This window comes from the organism of the source record quoted next, unplaced genomic scaffold (genome assembly GCF_019419815.1).
Source record: "Pyrus x bretschneideri cultivar Hongxiangsu unplaced genomic scaffold, Pyrus_bretschneideri_v1 Contig75, whole genome shotgun sequence".
NCBI lineage: Eukaryota > Viridiplantae > Streptophyta > Magnoliopsida > Rosales > Rosaceae > Pyrus > Pyrus x bretschneideri.
This window is the reverse complement of record NW_025999815.1, coordinates 1,119,367-1,141,163: the sequence shown is the minus strand read 5'-3', so window position 1 is coordinate 1,141,163 and position 21,797 is coordinate 1,119,367. Positions and strand designations below refer to the sequence as shown.

At 37.5% G+C, this 21,797-nt stretch overlaps 2 protein-coding genes and 1 non-coding gene across 6 annotated transcripts; 2 read left to right on the top strand and 1 right to left on the bottom strand.

Moving 5' to 3' along the window:
- Positions 1–881: 881 nt before the first annotated feature.
- Positions 882–4,815, top strand: LOC103955898 (protein TRAUCO-like). 4 transcript variants are annotated; one of them, XM_009367813.3, is made up of 3 exons: positions 882–1,995; positions 2,582–2,632; positions 3,716–3,923. In XM_009367813.3, exons 1-2 carry the CDS (start codon positions 987–989, stop codon positions 2,605–2,607), a joined length of 1,035 nt encoding a protein of 344 aa, XP_009366088.3. In that variant the 5' UTR covers positions 882–986; the 3' UTR covers positions 2,608–2,632; positions 3,716–3,923. The 4 variants fall into 4 exon arrangements, 3 of the variants coding, with proteins under 3 accessions (XP_009366088.3, XP_009366089.3, XP_009366087.3); XR_007254789.1 differs by lacking the exon at positions 2,582–2,632 and adding an exon at positions 4,594–4,815 and having other exon boundaries at positions 883–1,995; positions 3,716–4,039; XM_009367814.3 differs by lacking the exons at positions 2,582–2,632; positions 3,716–3,923 and adding an exon at positions 4,594–4,815.
- Positions 4,816–17,809: 12,994 nt separating this feature from the next.
- Positions 17,810–19,141, bottom strand: LOC125472859. Its single transcript, XM_048574812.1, has 2 exons — positions 18,573–19,141; positions 17,810–18,458 (listed from the first exon to the last, which is right to left on the bottom strand). The coding sequence occupies exons 1-2, from the start codon at positions 19,139–19,141 to the stop codon at positions 17,810–17,812; spliced, it is 1,218 nt and encodes a 405-aa protein (XP_048430769.1).
- Positions 19,142–19,271: 130 nt separating this feature from the next.
- Positions 19,272–19,377, top strand: LOC125472869. The gene has a single exon (XR_007254793.1). It is a non-coding gene; the product is annotated as a small nucleolar RNA R71 (small nucleolar RNA).
- Positions 19,378–21,797: the final 2,420 nt, after the last annotated feature.

Below are 21,797 nucleotides of genomic sequence, written 5' to 3'. Positions count from 1 at the left end.
AATCGTAATCTTGTCACTCCCAGCTTCAATTTTGTATATTTTATATGAAAGTTGGTTTTGAAGTGGATCTGAAAGAGAGTCGGAAAGTTAATGATTGATCTAGGTGACCGGAGATGACGAGGAGTTTGTCGGGAGTGGTCGTTGAGCATGATGAGGACGAGAAAGAGAGGATAGTCTTAGCAAGTCCCATGGTTATTGGGGGGTCTCGCTAAGACCTCTTAGTGAAGGGTTTTGTCCATGCTAGTCCCCTTTAGTCTCATTAATGTTAGTCCCAGCATGGAACAAACACGGTATTGGACTAATAGCTAGTCCAGTCCAGTCCAGTCCGACTTAGTGAGGGCAAACAAACGCCCCCTTATAGTTCTATCATTAATTTGTATTTGCTTGTTGAATGGAGCAATTGCCTATGGCATATTAGGCATATGTTGTTTTTGTTTCCCATACTTACGCAAGGGCAACTGGGGCTGAGGCCTTAGATAATTTGGTGCAGATCACGATGTATATTACTGGTGGTCTAACGTTTCTTCATGTGTAGCTTTTGCTTATATTCATGATCTTTCTACTTCTACAAACTATCGTTTCAGATGACTTTTATCATATATTTTCTTTGTAAGTAGGGTTGATTTTTTATTCCCTTATCGTATTACTTGCTATGTTTTTCTCATAAACGAGATTTGACTTTATGTCCCCGTATTTGTATTTGTATTTTCTCTTAATAAGATTATGGGGGGTAGAAGGTCCCGTTTGGTGGGTCGGCTGGAACCGGGCCTTAACACTTTAGATCGGCTTCGAAAAATACTTAAGTCCATAGCCCAATTCAATCCAATCCAATATTTCGACATATTCTTCATTAGTTTAAAACATTTCTTCTTCCCGAGTTTCAGTCCCAGGTTTATGCGTGTTATCGACACAGAACCCAGTTCTATCTCTCTCTCTCTCTCTCCATTTCAAATTTTCAATCTCTCTCTGTCTTTCTTCCCCAAGACATGGACAACCTTCGAACCTATAGAGACGAAGACGACGAAGAAGACGAACAATCGAAACCCACAACCGCCGCCGCAATCCCAACTGCCGAGCCCATCGAACCACCCGAACCCACCACCGACGACCCCGACACCGACACCCTAAACCCACCTTCCAACGACCCGCAAAACGGCAGTAAAACGGAAACCGAAGCCTCCGAATCTCTCTCCGAGTCCGTCAAATCCCAAGAAATCGACATCGACAACGACGACGACGATCCGCCTCCCAAGAAGCAAAAGCAGCTCTCTTCCCTCACCGCAGAGCCCTTTCCCGACCAAGATCAAACCCCACTGCCCCTGCCCATCTCCAACGGAATCGCTGTCGCCGCCGCCGCCCCAACCGCCGCCAATTCGAAGAAATCGAAGAAGAAGAACAACAATGTGTGGGTCACTAAGTCGACCCGCAAGGGGAAAAAGAAGAGCAAGGCCAATAACAACAACCACAATGCCCCCGGGGACGACACCGTGTTGATCACTCCAGTCACGCGGTTCCCGGACAAAACTGACGACACTCCGGACATGACAATCTGCCTCTCCAAGGTGTACAAGGCCGAGAAAGTGGAGGTGAGCGAGGACCGAATGAGTGCCGGTAGCACAAAAGGGTACAGAATGGTTAGGGCCACCAGGGGAGTGGCTGAGGGGGCTTGGTATTTTGAAATAAAGGTGGTGAACTTGGGAGAGAGTGGCCACACAAGGCTTGGCTGGTCCACTGAGAAAGGGGACTTGCAGGCACCCGTCGGGTATGATGCGAATAGTTTTGGGTATAGGGACATTGATGGGAGTAAGGTGCATAAGGCTTTGAGGGAGAAATATGGGGAGGAAGGGTACAAGGAAGGTGATGTTATTGGGTTTTATATAAATTTGCCTGATGGGGGCTCGTATGCCCCAAAGCCGCCCCATTTGGTTTGGTACAAGGGTCAGCGGTATGCTTGTGCCCCTGACGTGAAGGAGGATCCTCCGAAAGTAGTGCCTGGTGAGTGAGTGATTGTTTTTTGTAGTGTTGATGTTTTCAAGTGTTTATTTTCGGTGATTTTGTGGTTGTGGTTGTGTTTGGTGTGAAATTTATTGCGGAGCATTGTGTTTCTTGCATAGGCATTCTTGTTTTGTTTTATGAATGTGAATACAAATCCACTAGCACAGTTCAACTGTTATGGCACTCTTTCCCTATGGTTCTAATTGAAATCATGAACGAGTTGAACTGAACAGATGTTGGGTTGATAGAAAATAGAATGAGTGTCTTTAGCAGTTCATAGAAGATAGACCTCCACTCAGCATAAAACAAAACATTCCTTGCATGAAGACTGACCGAATAACACCTTTTCAGACTAAGAGATGATCAAAACAACTGAACTTGTGACTTATAGTCTTTATCTATCTCTGTTGCACGATAACGTTTGTAGCATTAAACTGCACATTTGACTTATTGTTTCCGGTATCTAAGTTCAGGGGAACAACATTCGCCAACAGAATGTACTATAATTATTAATTCTTTTACTTGCGAGAGAGACTATAATTATAGTGAGGTTTGAGACATGTGATTGTAACATTTGCTTGTGCAGAAGAAAGCAAGAGATGGGAGAAATGATCTTTGTGCATTTTAGCCAAACTAGGTACGAAGGGGTCGAAATGGTTTCCAGGGGATGGTATTATTGTTCCTATATTATTATTTAGTGAAACTAGTTATGAATCTTAATCTGTCGTCTCTCATGCCCCTCTTTGTTCAACAAGTCATAGCATGAGTTAAAAACTTGGTATAAAGTTAGGTAATGGGAAAATTTTGGGAATGAGGAATCAGAATGATTAAATTGAAGAACTGACTCTGCAGTCTTGGGTTGAACTGTAATTCGTGAGTTTAAGGGGTATATAGGCGTTGGTAGATTCCACCGCATGAGAATTATTCGAAGTTCATAATATACTTACAAGCCATGCAAGCATTGACTCTTGGAATGTGATATCCAGTTACAATCTAATTAGAATAGTGAAAGATGTGTATTCTATTTCAATGAAACAGGAAATTGAATCTTTGTGGGACAGGACATTGAATCTATGTGTCAGGGCTTGCATAGTCTTAGCCGTGAACACCTGGACCTGATCCAGGCAACTAAACATGATTTAACTTAAATTTCTAAAATTTAAAGACAATGGAAACCATCAGCTATTTAAACCCGAAGATATCTGTATTTTCTTTTCCAAATGGCTAAAAGTAGGGAATTTGCATGGGGCTTTTCCCAACCCATCTTAAAACCACTCCTCATTATGTATCCTGCATTTATCATTGCCAGCCTGTATCAAGTAAAAATCCCAATTGCTTTTGATCTGAGTGAATATATTATTTTTGGCTTTGCCATGGTTGAAAAACGCTTCCTTCTTGCCAATTTGTTACCTAACTGTTCTTTTTTCCTGAGATGAAAAGGAAACTTCAGTTTGGTGTTCCCATCCAATTCCAGTAGCAGTCCTCAAGTTTGTTATTGAACTCATTGCCATTTGTATACTGTGTGCAATAGTAAGTTGCTTTAGGATCCAAGCATGCAATTGTACATGCTGCTTCTTCGACCAACTTGCTACTTCAATAATTTTTCTGGGTTTTAGGAGCATTTTTTCAAGCTTCTAGAAAGGTTTCTATTCTGCTAGGATAACCTACATTTATTTTCTTGGAAGTGTAACTCTGGAGTGATTGTTGATCTGCTTTGCAGGAAGTGAGATATCATTTTTTAAAAATGGGGTATGTCAAGGAGTTGCTTTTAAGGATCTATATGGTGGACGTTACTATCCTACTGCTTCAATGTACACTCTTCCACATCAACCAAATTGTGTTGTCAAGTTCAACTTCGGCCCTGATTTTGAATTCTTTCCAGAAGACTTCGATGGACGTCCAGTGCCCCGGCCCATGTTTGAAGTTCCTTATCATGGGTTTGAAAACCGAGTTGAAAATGGAGATTCTGATGAGAAGAAACAATAACCAGAAACCAGCACAATTCAACCCTATTTCTGTTTCTGGAGTTTCCAATAGCCAAAACGCGAGAATGGAAAACCTTCATGGATTTGGGAGAAGCATATGAGTTTAACTTTCCTTTGTAATTTTAGTTGCTGCTAAAAGTACAACTTGAAACTGAACTGATAATCATTGTATTCTTGACCTTTGTCTGACAAGTTCTAATGGAAAACATAATGATATTGCATAGCGAGACAATGTCCCGATTGTTCTGTTTGATAAATAGCTCTGTTCTTCCTGCTTGTGCATTTGTATCATGCAAGTCCATTGTAATTACTGTTATGATGTTTCAGATTCTAGGTCCTTATGCATTGGTTTAATATATACACTTCTTTTCAGATTCTTACAGGCTCATACTTATCTGTTTCAGTAATTATACCTTGTCTATGGTTTTATTTATTCGTTTGGTCTATCTGTAGAAAGCTTGATCTCTGACTCCTGCTTCGGTTCTGAAATTGGTAACTGGTTAGTGCTAGTCATTGATCTTTTTGGTTGGTATGAGATGGAATATTTATCATGCTCTTATTGTGTTATCTTTTTGCAATTTTAGATCTAATTGGATATTTCCTTTCGTGACAGGAGGTTCGTTCGTTGAGCACTGAGCACTTACTTCAACTGTATTGCAGAGGCAACGAAAATGATGGATTACATTCTTTGTTATACCTCCGTTTGGTCGTATTTCTTTTAGATTGAAGAGCTGTCGAGTTTGATTTCATTTTTGGGAACTATCGATGGACTCTAAGCAGTTTCTCCTGAGCAATCATAGTCAAGTATCATGTTGGAGAAACAAATTTCTGGTTACCAACGGTTGAGATCGAATATAATCAAATCTAACGGTAAAAAAAAAAAGATCTAACGGCCCAAATTTAAATCCAATGGCTAAAATAAGTAAAAAAAAATTATTTAACTCAAAATTCACCCAAAAACTCTATAAATACCAATGTATTTGTTCAAACATCCACACAAAACTCAATTTTCTCCTACAATTCTTCCAATTTATCTTTCTACCATTTCTTTCCATTTCTAAATTGTTCAACATGGCAAGAGAGCATATTAGAGGTCGTAATTGGACGTGTGGGAAAGATGTTGCTTTATGCTTGACATGAGTTTCTGTTAGCGAAGATGCTGCAGTTGGCACAAATCAAAATAAAAAAGTTTTGTGGGATAAAATTATTGCAAAGTTTCAAGAAAACTGCAACGGCAGCGGGCGGGACGGTGGTGGTGTTTATGATCGATGGAAGGCTATCAACAAAGCATGCACTTTATGGAAGGGAAACTTGGAGAGAGCCGTGGTTGGCATGCCTAGTAGAAGGAGCGCCATAGAAATTGTGAGTTTTGTTCTTGATATTTTATTTGTCATATACATAATATTAGTTTGCAACTAATTATTTTTATGTATTTTTTGCATAGGGTGACAAAGCAATGGAAATTTACAAGACGAGTAACACCAAAAATCAAGTTTTTAAGTTGCAACATACTTGAGACATCCTCAAGGATTGTCTGAGGTGGGGAATCGATGCGGACCAACAATGGGGAAGATTATTTCAACGTGAAGCTGCACAGACAAATGCCGGAGATGAAGGTGTCGATGAAATGACCCCATCTCCTTCTTTTGCAAGGCCGTCGGGAAGAGATAAGCAAAAGGAAGCAGAGAGAAAAGGGAAGTCCCAAGATCCGATGAGTGGACACTTTGCTACCAAAATTGCAAAATTGAATGAAACACATAGCGCTCGCCAAGAAGAAACGACCCAAATGCGTTTGCAAATGAAGGAAATCTCAGATAGGGAGCAAGAGAGGTTTGAAATTAATTTGATGATGAAGGACCTTAGCAAATACACTCCGGAGAGGAAGAAGTTCTTACGTGGTAAGCAAAAGGAAATTTTGCGAAAGTCTGCCTCAAGGAGTATGTTTCAAGATGATGAATCCTCTGAACCTTATATCCCAATTCAATCATGAAGTCCATCACCAAGTGAAGATGGTGGATATGATTATTATGTTTATGTAGTGTATGGATTATGTGTTTTATTAATTAAGTTTATTTATTGTCATTTGTATTATGTTTATGTAGTTTATTAATTATGTGGTTTATGAATTATCGATTGTATTAAGTTGAAGGCTTACTTTGTGGAAAATTTAGTGATTTTTCAATATTTATCAGAATATAAATATTTTTAAATTAAACTGTTCATAAAATTAATTTACGATAATCTACAAATTTATTTTAATTTTTTTAAATTTAATTTAAGAAAAGAATAATCTAAGTTTATTCTTTAATAATTCTGGACTAAAATTTTAGGCCAGAAATGTTGGAGCATAAAAGTTGTTTCTGAGTTAAAAGTTAAAATTTTCGGGCTAAAAAATTTGGCTTTTAACCAAACTATTGGAGTTGGTAATCCCAATGCAAGCAGGAAATGTTGAATTAACCGACACTGTCTATGCCTATATAAACCCAACGGCACCTGAAGCCTCTTCACATACTCATTCCATAGCCGTTGTTTCTCAACTAATTAAGTTATTACTAATTTACTACTAACACACAAATTATACAACACAACATTAACATCAAGTAATTCAAGTTATTAACTTATGGAGCAATCAACAACTTCTACAGCAGCAGCTAGCAGCGAGGGCGGGGGAAAGAATCCGTTGATCCCAAATGGTTTCTTCGAGCAGGAAATAAACACGGTAGAGCTTCTCGTACAACTGAGCGGATCATCCGCGTCAGCTGACTACTCCGACTGCAATACAAACAACGGCGGAGATGAATGCAATGGTAAAAGCAGAACAGCAGCTCGTCGCGATGTCGATGATGATAAGCATGGAAAGGGGGCCTCGTGCTGGAAATATAAAATGTTAGTCGCTGAAGGTGATTAGGAAGAGGAAGAGGAAGTGAGTTTCAGGCCGAGGAAGAAAAGGTTTCGATCAATTTCGGAGCTGTACGAGTTGACGGAGCCAATTAGTAATCTTATTCCTGCAAATAACAGAAAAAGGAAGAGGAGAGTGCATGCATAATTTAAAAGTCATGTTGTTGGTGGTGTTAGACTAATTTAACCTCGGCTGTTATATGTAAATGGTATATATTCCAATCAAAATAAAAAGATAATTATTTAAATCATACATCTAAACCTGACAGTTTCTGACACGACACGAAAACGATACGAAAATAATGGGTTTCGGATCAACACAATAACTAATCGGGTCATTATTGGGTGACCCGTTAAGAACCCGGTATTAACGGGTTCTTAACGGGTAACACGTGGGAAACCTGTTTTCACCCGTTAAGAAAAAAATTATTTTCATAATTTTAAAGTTTAATTATCAAAAGATTTATTATAAAATACAATAGCCATATTAATATATACAATATATTCTATATTAAATATATAGTTTTTTATTATTATTATTCTTTATATGTTAATAAAAAAAAAGGTTTTAGTCATTATTTATTTTTATTATGAGAGTTAAGCCTGACAAATGGGTCGTGTCTGTCATGTTTGTGTCGTTTTGGTGTCAAACCTGTTATCTTAATGGGTCGTGTCGTGTCACACCTGTTATCTTAACGGGTCGTGTCGTGTCACACCCGTTATCTTAACGGGTCCTTAACAGGTCGGGTGACTTTACCCAACGGGGTAAAGTGACCTGACCCGTTATGACATGTTAAGAAAAATATATATTTTTTCTTAAATTTGCACATACCACACATTACCACATAAATATTACTTCAAAACATTAAAACATATTTGTCGTTTAAGTACTACATCTACACTCGAAAATAAGAACCTAATAAACAAACATCCATACACTACAAACTAATAGGTCTAAAATTACAAACCATCTCCGGGTTAACAATCTTTGGAATTAAGACTATATTAGTATGATTTATAAGTTGTAGCGTAGATCTATTTTGGAAAAAGTATTTAATCATGCACATAATTGAATCCTTAACTAATTCCCAACACTCTTGGAAGAAACCAGCATTGAGGCCGTCAGGACCAGGAGCTTTAAGAGCACCAATACCATTGACAGCCTTCCAGATTTCGTCATCTAAAACAGGGCTCACCAGACTAGCATTTTGATCACTGAAAATACAAGGTTGTATAATATCTGCTAGGGCACAAAGGTCATCAGTGGAAGGGGGACAATCGCAAGAGAACCCTTTTTTTTAAATCTCGGATAAAAACCTCCTCTACAGCAGATGATGTGGACACTTCCTAAACATTTCTTTGTACATTTCCCATGCCTCTGAAGCCGTACCATACCATATTGAGCAAATGACTTAATCTCGTTTGTAGTCCTACAATCTTTGCAGGATGAAAGAATTTGGCTAGAAATTTCTTTGCTAGGTCATCCCACGTAGTGTTCGATTCATGAGGTTGAGAAGCCAACCAATTCTTTGCTGTCCTTCAAATGAGAATGGGAAAAGCCTTAACCAAATAGCATCATTTGATACTTGATTATAGTTTTACCACACATGCAAAAGGGTTAAAAACACCTAAAATACTTGCAAGAGAAACAAGGTTATCGTAGTATGATCGACTTTGACAAATTCATTATCCGCAAAGATTATTAAAAACAATTTATATTAAAACTAAATCTTAATAAATTATTTAAAACAAAGATTTGAAAAAAGGTTGACTTTATGACTAAAAATAATAAAAACGAATTTAAATAAAAACTATTAAAGAAATTAGCGAGATTAAAGAAACTAAAAGAAAACATTTTTTTTTTTTTTTAAATCAAGTTATAAAAGCATTAGGGTTCTACCATCACCTTAACAATCTTACGTAGTTCTCCTAGTTACTTATGACTTATACATGCATATTTTCAAGGTTAAGTTTCCTAAAATATGCTCTACTTGGTCCCCCAATCTAGAATGTATATCAAACATGTAATCATTCTGTGGTATTCAGATCAAATCTAAACATGCAAGACTCATTAAGCTTTATGAAAACCTTTGAAAAGTCATGCAACTATGAGATGTGGTATTCATCTCAAGTGAAATTACAATTATTAACCATAAGAAACCTTCATCAATTTCAAGGACAACTCTCCAACCAAAATTGCATCAAGTTACTTTTCTAAATATCCTAATGGTTGTGAATCATCAAGACACTTAGATAGTTTAAACGCGGTCATCAATAACTCAAAACTTGCATGCATAATATATAAGCAAATTGAAAAAAAAAAAACTACATATGCTTGCTAATGCTCATGGTCTCACATAGCAAAAGAATATTAGTTACGCATGTATATTCATAATTGAAATCAAAATAAATTTTATTGAAATAGACAAAGATTGAAAACACCTTGAATGCAAAAGTCTCAAATTCGTCAAAAGCTTTAGCCAAAATCTCTCTCCAAAATCGCATAGAGAAACAATGGCCGGCCAAAAGCCTTTTTAATACTATACAATTTAAATTAGTCTTCCAAAAAGTAGGAAACAAAAATAAGTTTAGAAAAACTAAAAGACGTAATCCCTATCTAAAAATGAGAATCTCCCAGCAAAGAAACTAGCCACGTTCAAAGCCTTAGACAACTCCAAAACATGTCCAAGATAACTGATAGGATTTTTACCACATGCAAATAGGGTTAAAATCATTGAAAATACTTGCAAGAATACAAGGTAATTGTAGTATAATTGCTCATGTAAGGTCATTGTCCACAAAGATTGTTTGATTAATTCATAATTAAATCAACGCTTAATTAACTATTGAAACATATTTTTATCAAAGATTTGAGATTTTTGAGTTTGAAAATGTTGAATTAACAATTAAAGAACTTAGAAGTTAGAAAATAAAGGCAGCAAACAGAAAAACGTTTTTTAATTAAAAAAATTTAGGCAAAGACTAGGGTTAAGCCGTCACCATTACAATCCTATGCAATTCTATCAATTACTTATAAATTTCCACATCCATGCTTTGAAGGTTAGGTTTTCCTAACGCATAATTTCCTTGTGATGTTTAAGCGAAAACGTATATCTAACATGCAATCCGTCTGTAATGTTCAGATTAAATATAAACATGCAAGACTCATTAAACTTCGTGAAAACCCTTTGAAAAACCATGCAACCCTTAAGAGCGTGATGTTCGCCTTAAGTGAACTTACAATTACTAATCACAAGAAGCCCTCCTCAATTTCAGGGTGATGTTCCAACAGAAATTGCATCAAATAACTTGTCTAAATACCCTAATGGTGATCAATCATTAAAATATATAGATAGATTTAATCGTGGTGATTAATAATTCAAAGCAAACATGCATCCATTCAGAAGCAAATTAATAAAATTACATATTCATGCTACGGTTCATGGCCTAACCCTAGCAAAAGAATTAGTTACGCATACTCATAATAAAAATCAAAGGAAATATCATTCAAATGAGTCAAAGGAATGAAAACACCTTAAAGTAGAAAATATCCACGAACCCTAGCAATCACTCTTTGTCCCCAAACTCATCAAAAATTACCCCCTCTATTTAAGAACGGCCAAGCAATATAATTGTTGAGCCCCCTACAAACCCTAAAATATAGGTCTCTTATTCCAACTAGGGAAGTAAATAATAAAATAAAATACTTAGAAAATAAAATCCTAATTAAACTAGGAAAAACTGCAAGGGAACTGTCCAGCCACGTTTTAGCCTCAGAAATCCTCTAAATCCGGCCCATAATGGCTTGTTTTAAAGATCGGGACATTCTGAACACATCTCCAGAAGGCCATGAACCCATCCGAGGTCATATTGAACTTCAAAAATGCAATTCAAGCCCAAAACGTCACTATTCCAGCACTGCGCATTGCTTATTTATTTTATCGCCAGAAAATAACCGCTTGATAGAAAATTCTGATATTTTGCTACGATCAAGCCAAGTGACTCACGAACATCCTCCAACTAGAATTACTCCAAAATTCGTCCATTTGATTATGTTTTTCTCCAGAGGAAGCCGAAAGTCCTAAATTAGAAATACAATTCAAAGTATCAAAATTCTTTCAAAATATTAACCAAAATATACCAAGAATAGGGTTAAATATTTACTATAAAATCCGCTCATCAAAATACCCCCAAACTTAGCTTTTTGCTTGTCCTCAAGCGAAACAAGACTCAAACAAAAATAAAAACTTAACAAACTAGACACCTAGCTAAAACTTAACCAAGACAAAACTTCCACCTTCAAATTGCAATCCATAATAAATTTTAAAAACTAGAACATCTTTTCAAAAGATCCAACTAATCCCACCACAAAGTCTAAATCATTTACAGCTGCTTAGAAAGGAATTCATGAACTTCCCTTGGTGTAAAGTGAACCATCATAGTTAAAGAGACTTGACTAAAACCCTTACCTCTCATCCATTTTATTTATACTTCACACATACTAACTTCACATATACTTTTTTTCCTTTTTCAAATTCTCTTCTTTTTTTTTTTTTTTTTTTTTCATAATTTTTTTTTTTCAGTAACGTTAGTGGTCGTGCAATGTCAGTTCACTTAAGCTTTTGATCCAACCCATGTAGCGAGCTTTAGGTCAATGACTCCCAAACCACTAGGGCTTCAGGGAACTAGGTGTAGAACACCCCTAAGGACTTATTAACCCGAGCTGAAAAGGCTACGAAACCAACTAACCACCCTGCCCCATGCCAAAACTCTACCGTTTGACACCAGAATCACTGTTAATTAGGCAGGACTGGCCCGGTTACTAGGCAAAGTCTCGGGTGAGACAATTATTATTTGTAACACATACTAAACTTTATTTTATATAGAACAAAAATTAAATACACTTAGAGAAAAAGTAAGTGTTTCAATCTCACTCTCCACAAACCATGTTGGTGTGAATGTGCAAAGTTTTCAAAGTATAACTCATGAATTAGTGTCTAAGCAACGATAAATATAAGTGACTCTATTGTGGAATTAACCTTCACCAAGGAATTAGTGTCTAAATACCCATATTAAAAAAAACACACTAAATGAACTTAATTATCTTCAGCTTGTTTCAATGCCTACTGGTGCTCTATCAAGTCAATTTGTCGGGCATTGTGCATGTCTGGCATTTGAAATGCAGTATATCGTTGAATGAGCCTTTCATTGTAACGTCCATCCCTTTGTAATGGCTCATGTTGCACGGGCTCATCGGTGACGTCATGAGCACAATATATACGTGTTCTTGAATTGTTCATCGGGTCTGGCTCATATTCATCAACAGCTTCATAATCGTACACATCTTCCACAATCATGTTGTGAAGAATGATGCACGTCATCATGATGGATCGAAGCGACTCTACATCAAACAATCTGGCAGCACCCCTGACGATCGCCTAACGAGCTTGGAGGATACCGAAACAACGCTCCACATCCTTCCTGCACCCCTCTTGATAGCTTGCAAAGTGTTTTTCCTTTGCACTCCGCGGACGTGGCACTGTTTTGACAAATGTTGACCATCGCGGGTAAATGCCGTCAGCTAGGTAGTATGGCCCGTCGTACATACGTCTGTTGACCTCATACGTAACTTTTGGTGCCTTTCCTTGCAGGACATCGTTGAACACTGGGGATTGGGCAAGGACGTTGATGTCATTTTGAGCTCCCGGGACCCCGAAAAAGGCGTGTCAAATCCATGTATCAAAAGATGCCACCGCCTCCAGAATGATACTTTTTTCTCTTTTTCTATCCCCGTAAGCGCCTTGCCATGCACTTGGATAATTTTTCCACGTCCAGTGCATACAATCAATGCTTCCAATCATCCCAGGAAAGCCACGCATCTCCGCCTTCTTCAACAGCCGCTCCAAGTCCATGTGTGTAGGTTTGCGGAGGTACTCAGCGGTGTAGATAGATTCGATTGCTCCGCAAAACCTCATCAGGGACTCAAGAATGGTTGATTTCCCCATCCTCGTTATCTCATCCACTTGGTCTGCAGATGCTCCATATGCAAGCATCCGCACGGCAGCAGTAATTTTTTGCTCAGGCAGTAGACCCATAGCACCAAAAGCATCTTTTTTTTTGCACAAAATAAGAATCATGGTTGCAAACAGCAATCATGATTTTGTTGAACAAATGTCGTTCCATTCTAAAAGGACGTTTAAAGTACGTATCAGGGAATGCACTATTAGGAACAAAATAATCATCCAAGAGTTCCATACCTCGTCGTTGCCTACTTCTATCAAGGTTTCCGGAATGGCTGGGCCTGCAAATCTGAGCCGCAGCTTGGATGACTCGACGGGAATGTGAGGCTCTGCCCTTTCTTACTTCGTCATCTCTCATTTGATGCTCCTCATCCTCTTCCCTCTCATTTCTTACCCCCTGGTGATTGAACATTTCTAACCATGCATGCATGTGTGTTAGCTATGGAGAGGCACCATGGATCCGCAAGGACACGGAAAATGAATGTACGAAGAACACCGCATGCTCGCAGATCAAATGAGGATGCATGAGAAGACAGTGAAGTCATGGATCCATGAACGCATGCAAACTACAACCGGAGCTCGCCGATCCGAAAGCAAAGGTATAGATCTACACTCACCAATGTTTAGTCTTGATTTTTTTTGTTTGGAAACCGAAACTTAATGAATTTCAGTCTCAGTAGTGAGAAATAGGCCCCCTATGACTGGATCAGGATGTAACAGAATAATATGAGACCAAATGTGACTTGGAACCAAAACGTTGAAGACCCTAGATCCTGTTAACAATGTGACCAACAAAAGGACTAATAGGACTACACACTGCGTTTTGAACTTAGTAACTGCATGCTCCATTGATGTGAATATGCCCAGTCAAATTACAAGTTGCTGGTGACCCTACTTTTGTATTCTTGCAAGGTACAAGACTTCAATCGGCAAGTAGAAAGATGGAGGTCCACCAGACCGCAACGATCCAAGAAACTGAAGGTATAAAACTCGTGTTTTGCGCTGATGTAGAACTAGATCTGCACTTGGAAACCCCCAAACTTTAACGCTGTCATAAAGATATGTTGAATTAGTATCTCATACTCAAATATTGTTTGCAGGTTCGTACAGTCGAGCGAGGCTCAACCAAATGGAGGTACTGGGAAACCAAAAGAAATTCCCAGATGCGCATTTGCATAGGTATAATCCCGAACGTGCTCCATATTTCCTTCGTCGATTTATGCTTTGAGTAACTGATATGGTTGATGGTAAAGTAGACTTGCTGCTAGGTGCATGATTCCAGCACTTTCCATTCTGTTTCTTGTTTGTGCCTTGCATGTTTTGAAAGCAACCTGCATATTCGTAGACCTGTGTATTAGATTCGCTTAGATACTGCCAGAAAAAGATAAATTAAAAACAAAATTTTTTTGTATTTTTCAAATTTTATTTTTATTTTATTTTTATTTTTATTTTTATTTTTTATAATAAGTGAAACAAAAGTAATGACATTAACAACCATAAAATACTTGACTGAATTTAACAGAAACTAAAAAGAATAGGGATAGAAAGTTGGGTTGCCTCCCAATAAGTGCTTTAGTTAACGTCTATAGCTAGACATTGTTGAAGGTTAGTGGTCAAATCACTGGTTCCTTTAGAGTCATTGACTTGGCTGCAATGTCAAATGGTACTTCCAAGTAGTGTTTGAGTCGATGACCATTTACTTTAAACTCAAAACCTGTCTCCTCATTTTTAATATCCACAGCCTCGTGTGGATAAACTTTAGTAACAATATAGGGACCCTGCCACCTTGATTTTAATTTTCTAGGGAATAACTTTAACCTTGAATTGAAAAACAAAACCTTTTGACCTGACTGAAACTGTTTGTGAAGAAGTTTGCTATCATGGAATGCTTTTGTTTTCTCTTTGTATATCTTTGCACTCTCATGTGCATCATTTCTGAGTTCTTCCAACTCGTGCAATTGCAATTTGCGTTTTTCTCCAACTGCATCATACACATAATTAAGCTCCTTAATTGCCCAATAAGCCTTATGTTCAAGCTCCATAGGTAGATGGCACGCCTTACCATAAACAAGCCGAAAGGGAGACATCCCAATCGGTGTTTTATACGCTGTTTTATAGGCCCATAAAGCATCATTTAACTTAACACTCCAGTCTTTGCGGCTGACATTGACTGTTTTCTCTAAAAATACGCTTAAGTTCCCTATTAGAAACTTCAACTTGCCCAAAAGTTTGAGGGTGGTATGCAGTGGCCACCCGATGACTTATCCCATATTTAGCAAGTAATGCAACAAATTGTTTATTTAAAAAATTGCTTGCCCCCACCGCTGATAATTGCCCTAGGTGTTCCAAAACGTGGAAAAATAATGCCCTGGAGGAATTTCAGTACCACAGATCCTTGATTTGTTGGTGTTGCAATGGCCTCGACCCACTTAGAAACATATTCAACGGCCACCAATATGTACTGATTGTCATTGGATGATGGGAATGGTCCCATAAAATCAATGCCCCAAACATCGAATAATTCAACCACCAAAATACTTTGTTGTGGCATTTCATTTCGCTTAGACAGATTTCCCACTCGTTGACATCTATCACAAGCCTGATATCATACATGAGCATCTTTAAAAATAGAAGGCCAATACAACCCGCTTTGTAATATTTTAGCTGCTGTTCGTTTTCCCCCAAAATGACCACCACAAGCATGCTAATGTGCAAACGTCAGAACACTTTCTTGCTCTTCTGCATGAATACACCTACGAATAATTTGGTCTGGGAAATACTTGTATAGGTAAGGCTCATCCCAAAAATAATATTGAACCGTTGCTAAAAACTTTTTCTTTTGCTGGAAAGTTATATCTGGCTGCAAAATACCCTTAGCCAAACAATTGACAATATCTGCAAACCACAGAGTTTTGCTGCAAATGGCCATAAGTTGTTCATCAGGAAAACTCTCATTTAAAGGAAGTAAATCATCTTCAGCTGGGCTGATGCTGACCAGCCTGGATTAGTGATCAGCCACAACGTTTTCACTGCCCTTTTTATCTCTAATTTCTAAATCAAATTCTTGCAGAAGCAAAACCCAACGAATTAACCTTGGCTTGGCATCTTTTTTAAATAATAAATATTTCAATGCAGCATTGTCTGTGTAAATGATAACCTTAGCCCCAAGCAAGTAAGATCTAAACTTTTCCAATGCAAAAACAACTGCCAATAACTCATTTTCAGTGGTTGCATGATGCTATTGTGCATCATTTAATGTCCTACTAGCATAGTAGATGACTTGAGGAATTTTATCTTTTCTCTGACCAAGAACTGCCCCAATTGCATAATCAGAAGCATCATACATCAACTCAAATGGTAAACCCCAATTAGGTGCAGCAATGATAGGAGCTGTAGTTAAAACTGTCTTTAACTTGTTAAATGCCTCTAAAAAATTAGCATCAAAATTAAATGGGGCGTCCTTAGCAAGTAGGTTGCACAAAGGACGGCTAATCTTGGAGAAATCCTTAATGAACCGTCGATAAAACCAGCATGTCCTAAGAATGATCGAATGCTCTTTACTGTAGTAGGGGGCGGCAAATTGGCAATAACATCAATCTTTGCCTTGTCAACTTCAATTCCTTTGTTTGAAACAAGATGTCCCAAAACAATGCCTTGTTTTACCATAAAATGACACTTCTCCTAGTTTAACACTAAGTTTGTTTCTTGACATCTCTCAAGAACTTGAGATAAATTTTGTAGACAAAGATCAAAACTATCCCCAAAAACTGAGAAATCATCCATGAATACCTCAACAATTCTTTCAACCAAGCCTGAAAATATGCTTATCATGCACCGTTGAAAGGTGGTTGGTGCATTACATAGCCCAAATGGCATCATCCGATAAGCAAAAGTACCAAATGGACAAGTGAAAGTGGTTTTCTCTTGATCCTCTGGTGCAATTGGAATCTGATTATACCCGGAATACCTATCTAGAAAACAATAAAATGCTCGTCCAACTAACCGTTCCAACATCTGGTCAATGAAAGGCAATGGAAAATGGTCTTTCCTTGTCCTTGCTTTAGGCTTTCTGTAGTCCACACACATTCTCCAACCCGTAGTCAATCTTGTAGGAATTAACTCATCATTATCATTTTTCACCACGGTAATACCTGTACGCTTAGGCATAACTTGTGTAGGGCTAACCCATTTACTGTCAGAAATTGGATAAATCATGCCTGCATCAAGTAGTTTCATTACTTTGTTCCGCACAACTTCTTTCATGATAGGATTTAACCTTCTTTGAGCATCAACTATCGGCTTTACGTCATCCTCCATCAATATTCTATGCATGCAAATTGTTGGGCTTATACCCTTAATATCAGCTATGGTCCACCCCAATGCATCTTGGTATTTTCTTAAAACACGCAGTAATTTTTCCTCTTCTATGCTTGTCAAATCTGAAGCAATAATAACTGGCAGCGTTTCATTTACCCCAAGATGTGCATATTTTAAATGTTCTGGCAATGGTTTTAGCTCCACTTTTGGGGGTTGCAATTTAGAAGGTTTCAGGGGCGTTTTCAGCACTCCAAGGCTTTCGTAAACATGTCTCCAACGTGGTAATTGGGCTGGTACATTGTCTAATGCTGTTACATACTCAAAAATGTCTTCATCCTCTGTTTGTGTTGTATCTGGACTATGTAAAACACTCAATAATGGATCAGATGTCAACCTGGTCATAATTTTTGCATGAATAACACATTCTAACACATCTGCCCGCACACACTCTTGCTGCCCTTCTGGGCGTTTTGCAGCTTCAAATAGGCTAAAAACCACTGATTGGTCTTGGACTCTAAATGTTAAAGTACCTGCTTCCACATCAATCAATGTTCGGGCAGTGGCCATAAAAGGTCTTCCCAAAATAATTGGTGTTTACAAATCTTCATCCATGTCCAAAACCACGAAATCTGCTGGTAGATACAAATTGTCAGTCTTGATAATTAAGTCTTCAATAATCCCCTTAGGATAAGTAACAGAACAATTTGCTAGCTGGAGAATAATTGATGTAGGCCTTAGATCTCCTTGGCCCAATCTCTGAAAAACAGAATAAGGCATTAAATTAATACTAGCACCTAAATCAATTAATGCACGTTTAAAATTAGAATTTCCAATAGTGCAAGAAATTGTAAAACTGCCTGGATCTTTCTTTTTGGGTGGTAATTTGTGCTGTAGAACTGCGCTGCACTGTTCAGTCAAAACAACTTTTTCAAAATCAACCAATTTCTTTTTGTGAGTGCACACATCTTTCAAAAATTTGGCATATGATGGAATGTTTTTTATTGCATCAAGTAGTGGCAGATATAGAGTTTGCATGAAGTCCCTCAGTTGCTTGTCTTTTGCTGTTGGCTTCAAACATTCTGGATATGGAATTGGGGCCTCATAAACATGTTCTGTGCATTTTTCTATTGCTGGATTGTTTTTGGCAAGTTGTGCAGCAGCAGGTTCTGTAGGTTTTGCAACAAATTCTGTAGGATTTTCTACAGACTTGTCTTCACTTTTTGCATTCTCATGATTATCATAGCTTTTACCACACCTCAAAATTCTAACAGCACTGCATTCTTCTTAACCCCGTGGATTAGGGACTGTTTGGCTAGGAAATTTGCCTTTTTCTCTTTCTGTGATATGACTTGCTAACTGTTTAAATTGCTTTTCCAGATTTTGAATTGAAGCTTGTACATTTTGCATATTCTGATCATTTTTGTCTATGTACTGCTTTGTAGATTGCATAAACATTTGGAGTGTATCTTCCAAAGAACGTTTGGGTTGCACAACTGGCTGCTGTACATGATTTTGCTGAAAATGTTGCACCTGTTGGTTTCCTCCCCACTTCATATTTGGGTGATCCCTCCAACCTGGGTTATAAAAATTAGAATATGGATCATTTCTGAGTCTCTGAAAATTGTTAAATGCATTTACTTGTTCTGCCACGTGTTCAGGATAGGCATCTTTGTGTGGGCAGCCCATAAAATCATGATTTGGCATGCTGCAGATGCTACAAACTGCTGCAGTAGGCTGCTGTACAGCAACCTGCTGCACTGGTACTGTTATTTTCTGCATAAGCATGTCAACTTTTGAGTCAAAATTTTCAAGTTTTCTCTCCATTTTTTCGATTTGAGCAGATACATGTGGAGTTCCAATTGACATATCAAAAACGCCTCTGGTTTGTGTCTGGTCCGCTGCCCATTGTTGTGTCTCTGTAGCCATTTTCTCAAATAACTGAAATGTTTGTTGAGCATTTTTATCTGAAAATGAAACTCCGGATGATGCATTCACATAACTGTTTGTAGTTGGATTTAAACCCCTGTAGAATATTTGCATTCTTGTGTCCCCATTAATATAAGCATGAGGACACTTCCTGAATAAATCTGAAAATCACTCCCAAGCTTCATGGAACTCTTCATTAGGCTTTTGAACAAAAGATAGAATTTTAGTTCTTATGTCAAGAGTCTTGGATGCTGGATAAAACTTGCTTAAGAACTTTTTGCTTAACTGTGCCCAGGAAGTGATGCTCCCAGATGGGAGTGTAAAAAGTCATGTTTTCGCCTTGTCTTTTAAAGTATAGGGAAAGAGACGAAGCTTAATAGATTCTGCAGAAAACCCTTTAACCAAAATATTCTTGCAACCCATCAGAAATTCAGTAATGTGCATGTTAGGATCGTCATGAGCTAGTCCATGAAAAGTAGGCAATATTTCCAACATGTGATGTCTAATCTCAAAAGTATCGCCTTCATCTTTTGGATAAACAACGCAACTTGGTAATTCGTTAGCATGGGCTGCTAGTGTTTGTCTCAAAGGTTGCCCAGCTTCGGGCATAGCAAAAGCCATTGTTTCTCTACTTTCTGAAACGCCTAAAATTAGGTGCTGCAGAAAAGTGCCCTTCTGGGAAAGATCAGGTGCCAAAAACTGTTCTCGCCGCTACTTTCGTATGTTCTTTCAGGCTCAGGATCAAATTGAACAAGCTGTGCAGAATGTGATCTGGTGCTGACCATGCACAAATTTCAGTAATCTGAAGAAATAAAAAACGACAATTAAAATTAAAGAGATTTTTTTTTTTTGAACGAAAATAATTAATTAAGAATATGATAAAAACAAATTAATTAAAACAATCCCCGGCAACGGCGCCAATTTCTTGATAGGATTTTTACCACATGGAAATAGGGTTAAAATCATTGAAAATACTTGCAAGAATACAAGGTAATTGTAGTATAATTGCTCATGCAAGGTCATTGTCCACAAAGATTGTTTGATTAATTCATAATTAAATCAACTCTTAATTAACTATTGAAACAGATTTTTATCAAAGATTTGAGATTTTTGAGTTTGAAAATGTTGAATTAACAATTAAAGAACCTAGAAGTTAGAAAATAAAGGCAACAAACAAAAAAACGTTTTTTAATTAAAACAATTTAGGGAAAGACTAGGGTTAAGCCGTCACCGTTACAATCCTATGCAATTCTATCAATTACTTATAAATTTCCACATCCATGCTTTGAAGGTTAGGTTTTCCTAACGCATATTTTCCTTGTGATGTTCAAGCGAAAACGTATATCTAACATGCAATCCGTCTGTAATGTTTAGATTAAATATAAACATTCAAGACTCATTAAACTTCGTGAAAACCCTTTGAAAAACCATGCAACCCTTAAGAGCGTGATGTTCGCCTTAAGTGAACTTACAATTACTAATCACAAGAAGCCCTCCTTAATTTCAGGGTGATGTTCCAACAGAAATTGCATCAAATAACTTGTCTAAATACCCTAATGGTGATCAATCATTAAAATATATAGATAGATTTAATCGTGGTGATTAATAATTCAAAGCAAACATGCATCCATTCATAAGCAAATTAATAAAATTACATATTCATGCTACGGTTCATGGCCTAACCCTAGCAAAAGAATTAGTTACGCATACTCATAATAAAAATCAAAGGAAATATCATTCAAATGAGTCAAATGAATGAAAACACCTTAAAGTAGAAAATATCCACGAACCCTAGCAATCACTTTTTGTCCCCAAACTCATCAAAAATTACCCCCTCTATTTAGGAACGGCCAAGCAATATAATTGCTGAGCCCCCCTACAAACCGTAAAACATAGGTCTCTTATTCCAACTAGGGAAGTAAATAATAAAATAAAATACTTAGAAAATAAAATCCTAATTAAACTAGGAAAAACTGCAAGGGAACTGTCCAGCCACGTTTTAGCCTCAGAAATCCTCCAAATCCGGCCCATAATGGCTTGTTTTCCAGAAGGCCACGAACCCATCCGAGGTCATCTTGGACTTCAAAAATACAATTTAAGCCCAAAACGTCACTATTCCAGCATTGCGCATTGCTCATTTATTTTATCGCCAGAAAATAACCGCGTGGTAGAAAATTCTGATATTTTGATATTATCAAGCCAAGTGACTTACGAATATCCTCCAACTAGAATTACTCTAAAATTCATCTATTTAATTATGTTTTTCTCTAGAGGAAGTCGAAAGTCCTAAATTAGAAATACAATTCAAAGTATCAAAATTCTTTCAAAATATTAACCAAAATATACCAAGAATAGGGTTAAATATATACTATAAAATCTGCTCATCAATAACTCTTTCTAAAGCTTGAGTAAACATATTTGCAAACAATTTGCTTCCATTCCTCCATATTCCTTATCTCAGCATTAAAACCCATAACAACACAGAAATAAAGTACATGACTCCTGAATAAACGCAGCCTAAAACTGAGCAAACACGTGTCGAAAATCAGGTATACTCCAAAGTATAGCAGACCCCAATAATGATCCACTAGTAACTTTTTGGGTCCTAATTGGTTTCAATGTGAGTCCAATAATTAAGACCCCTTATCTTCAAGAC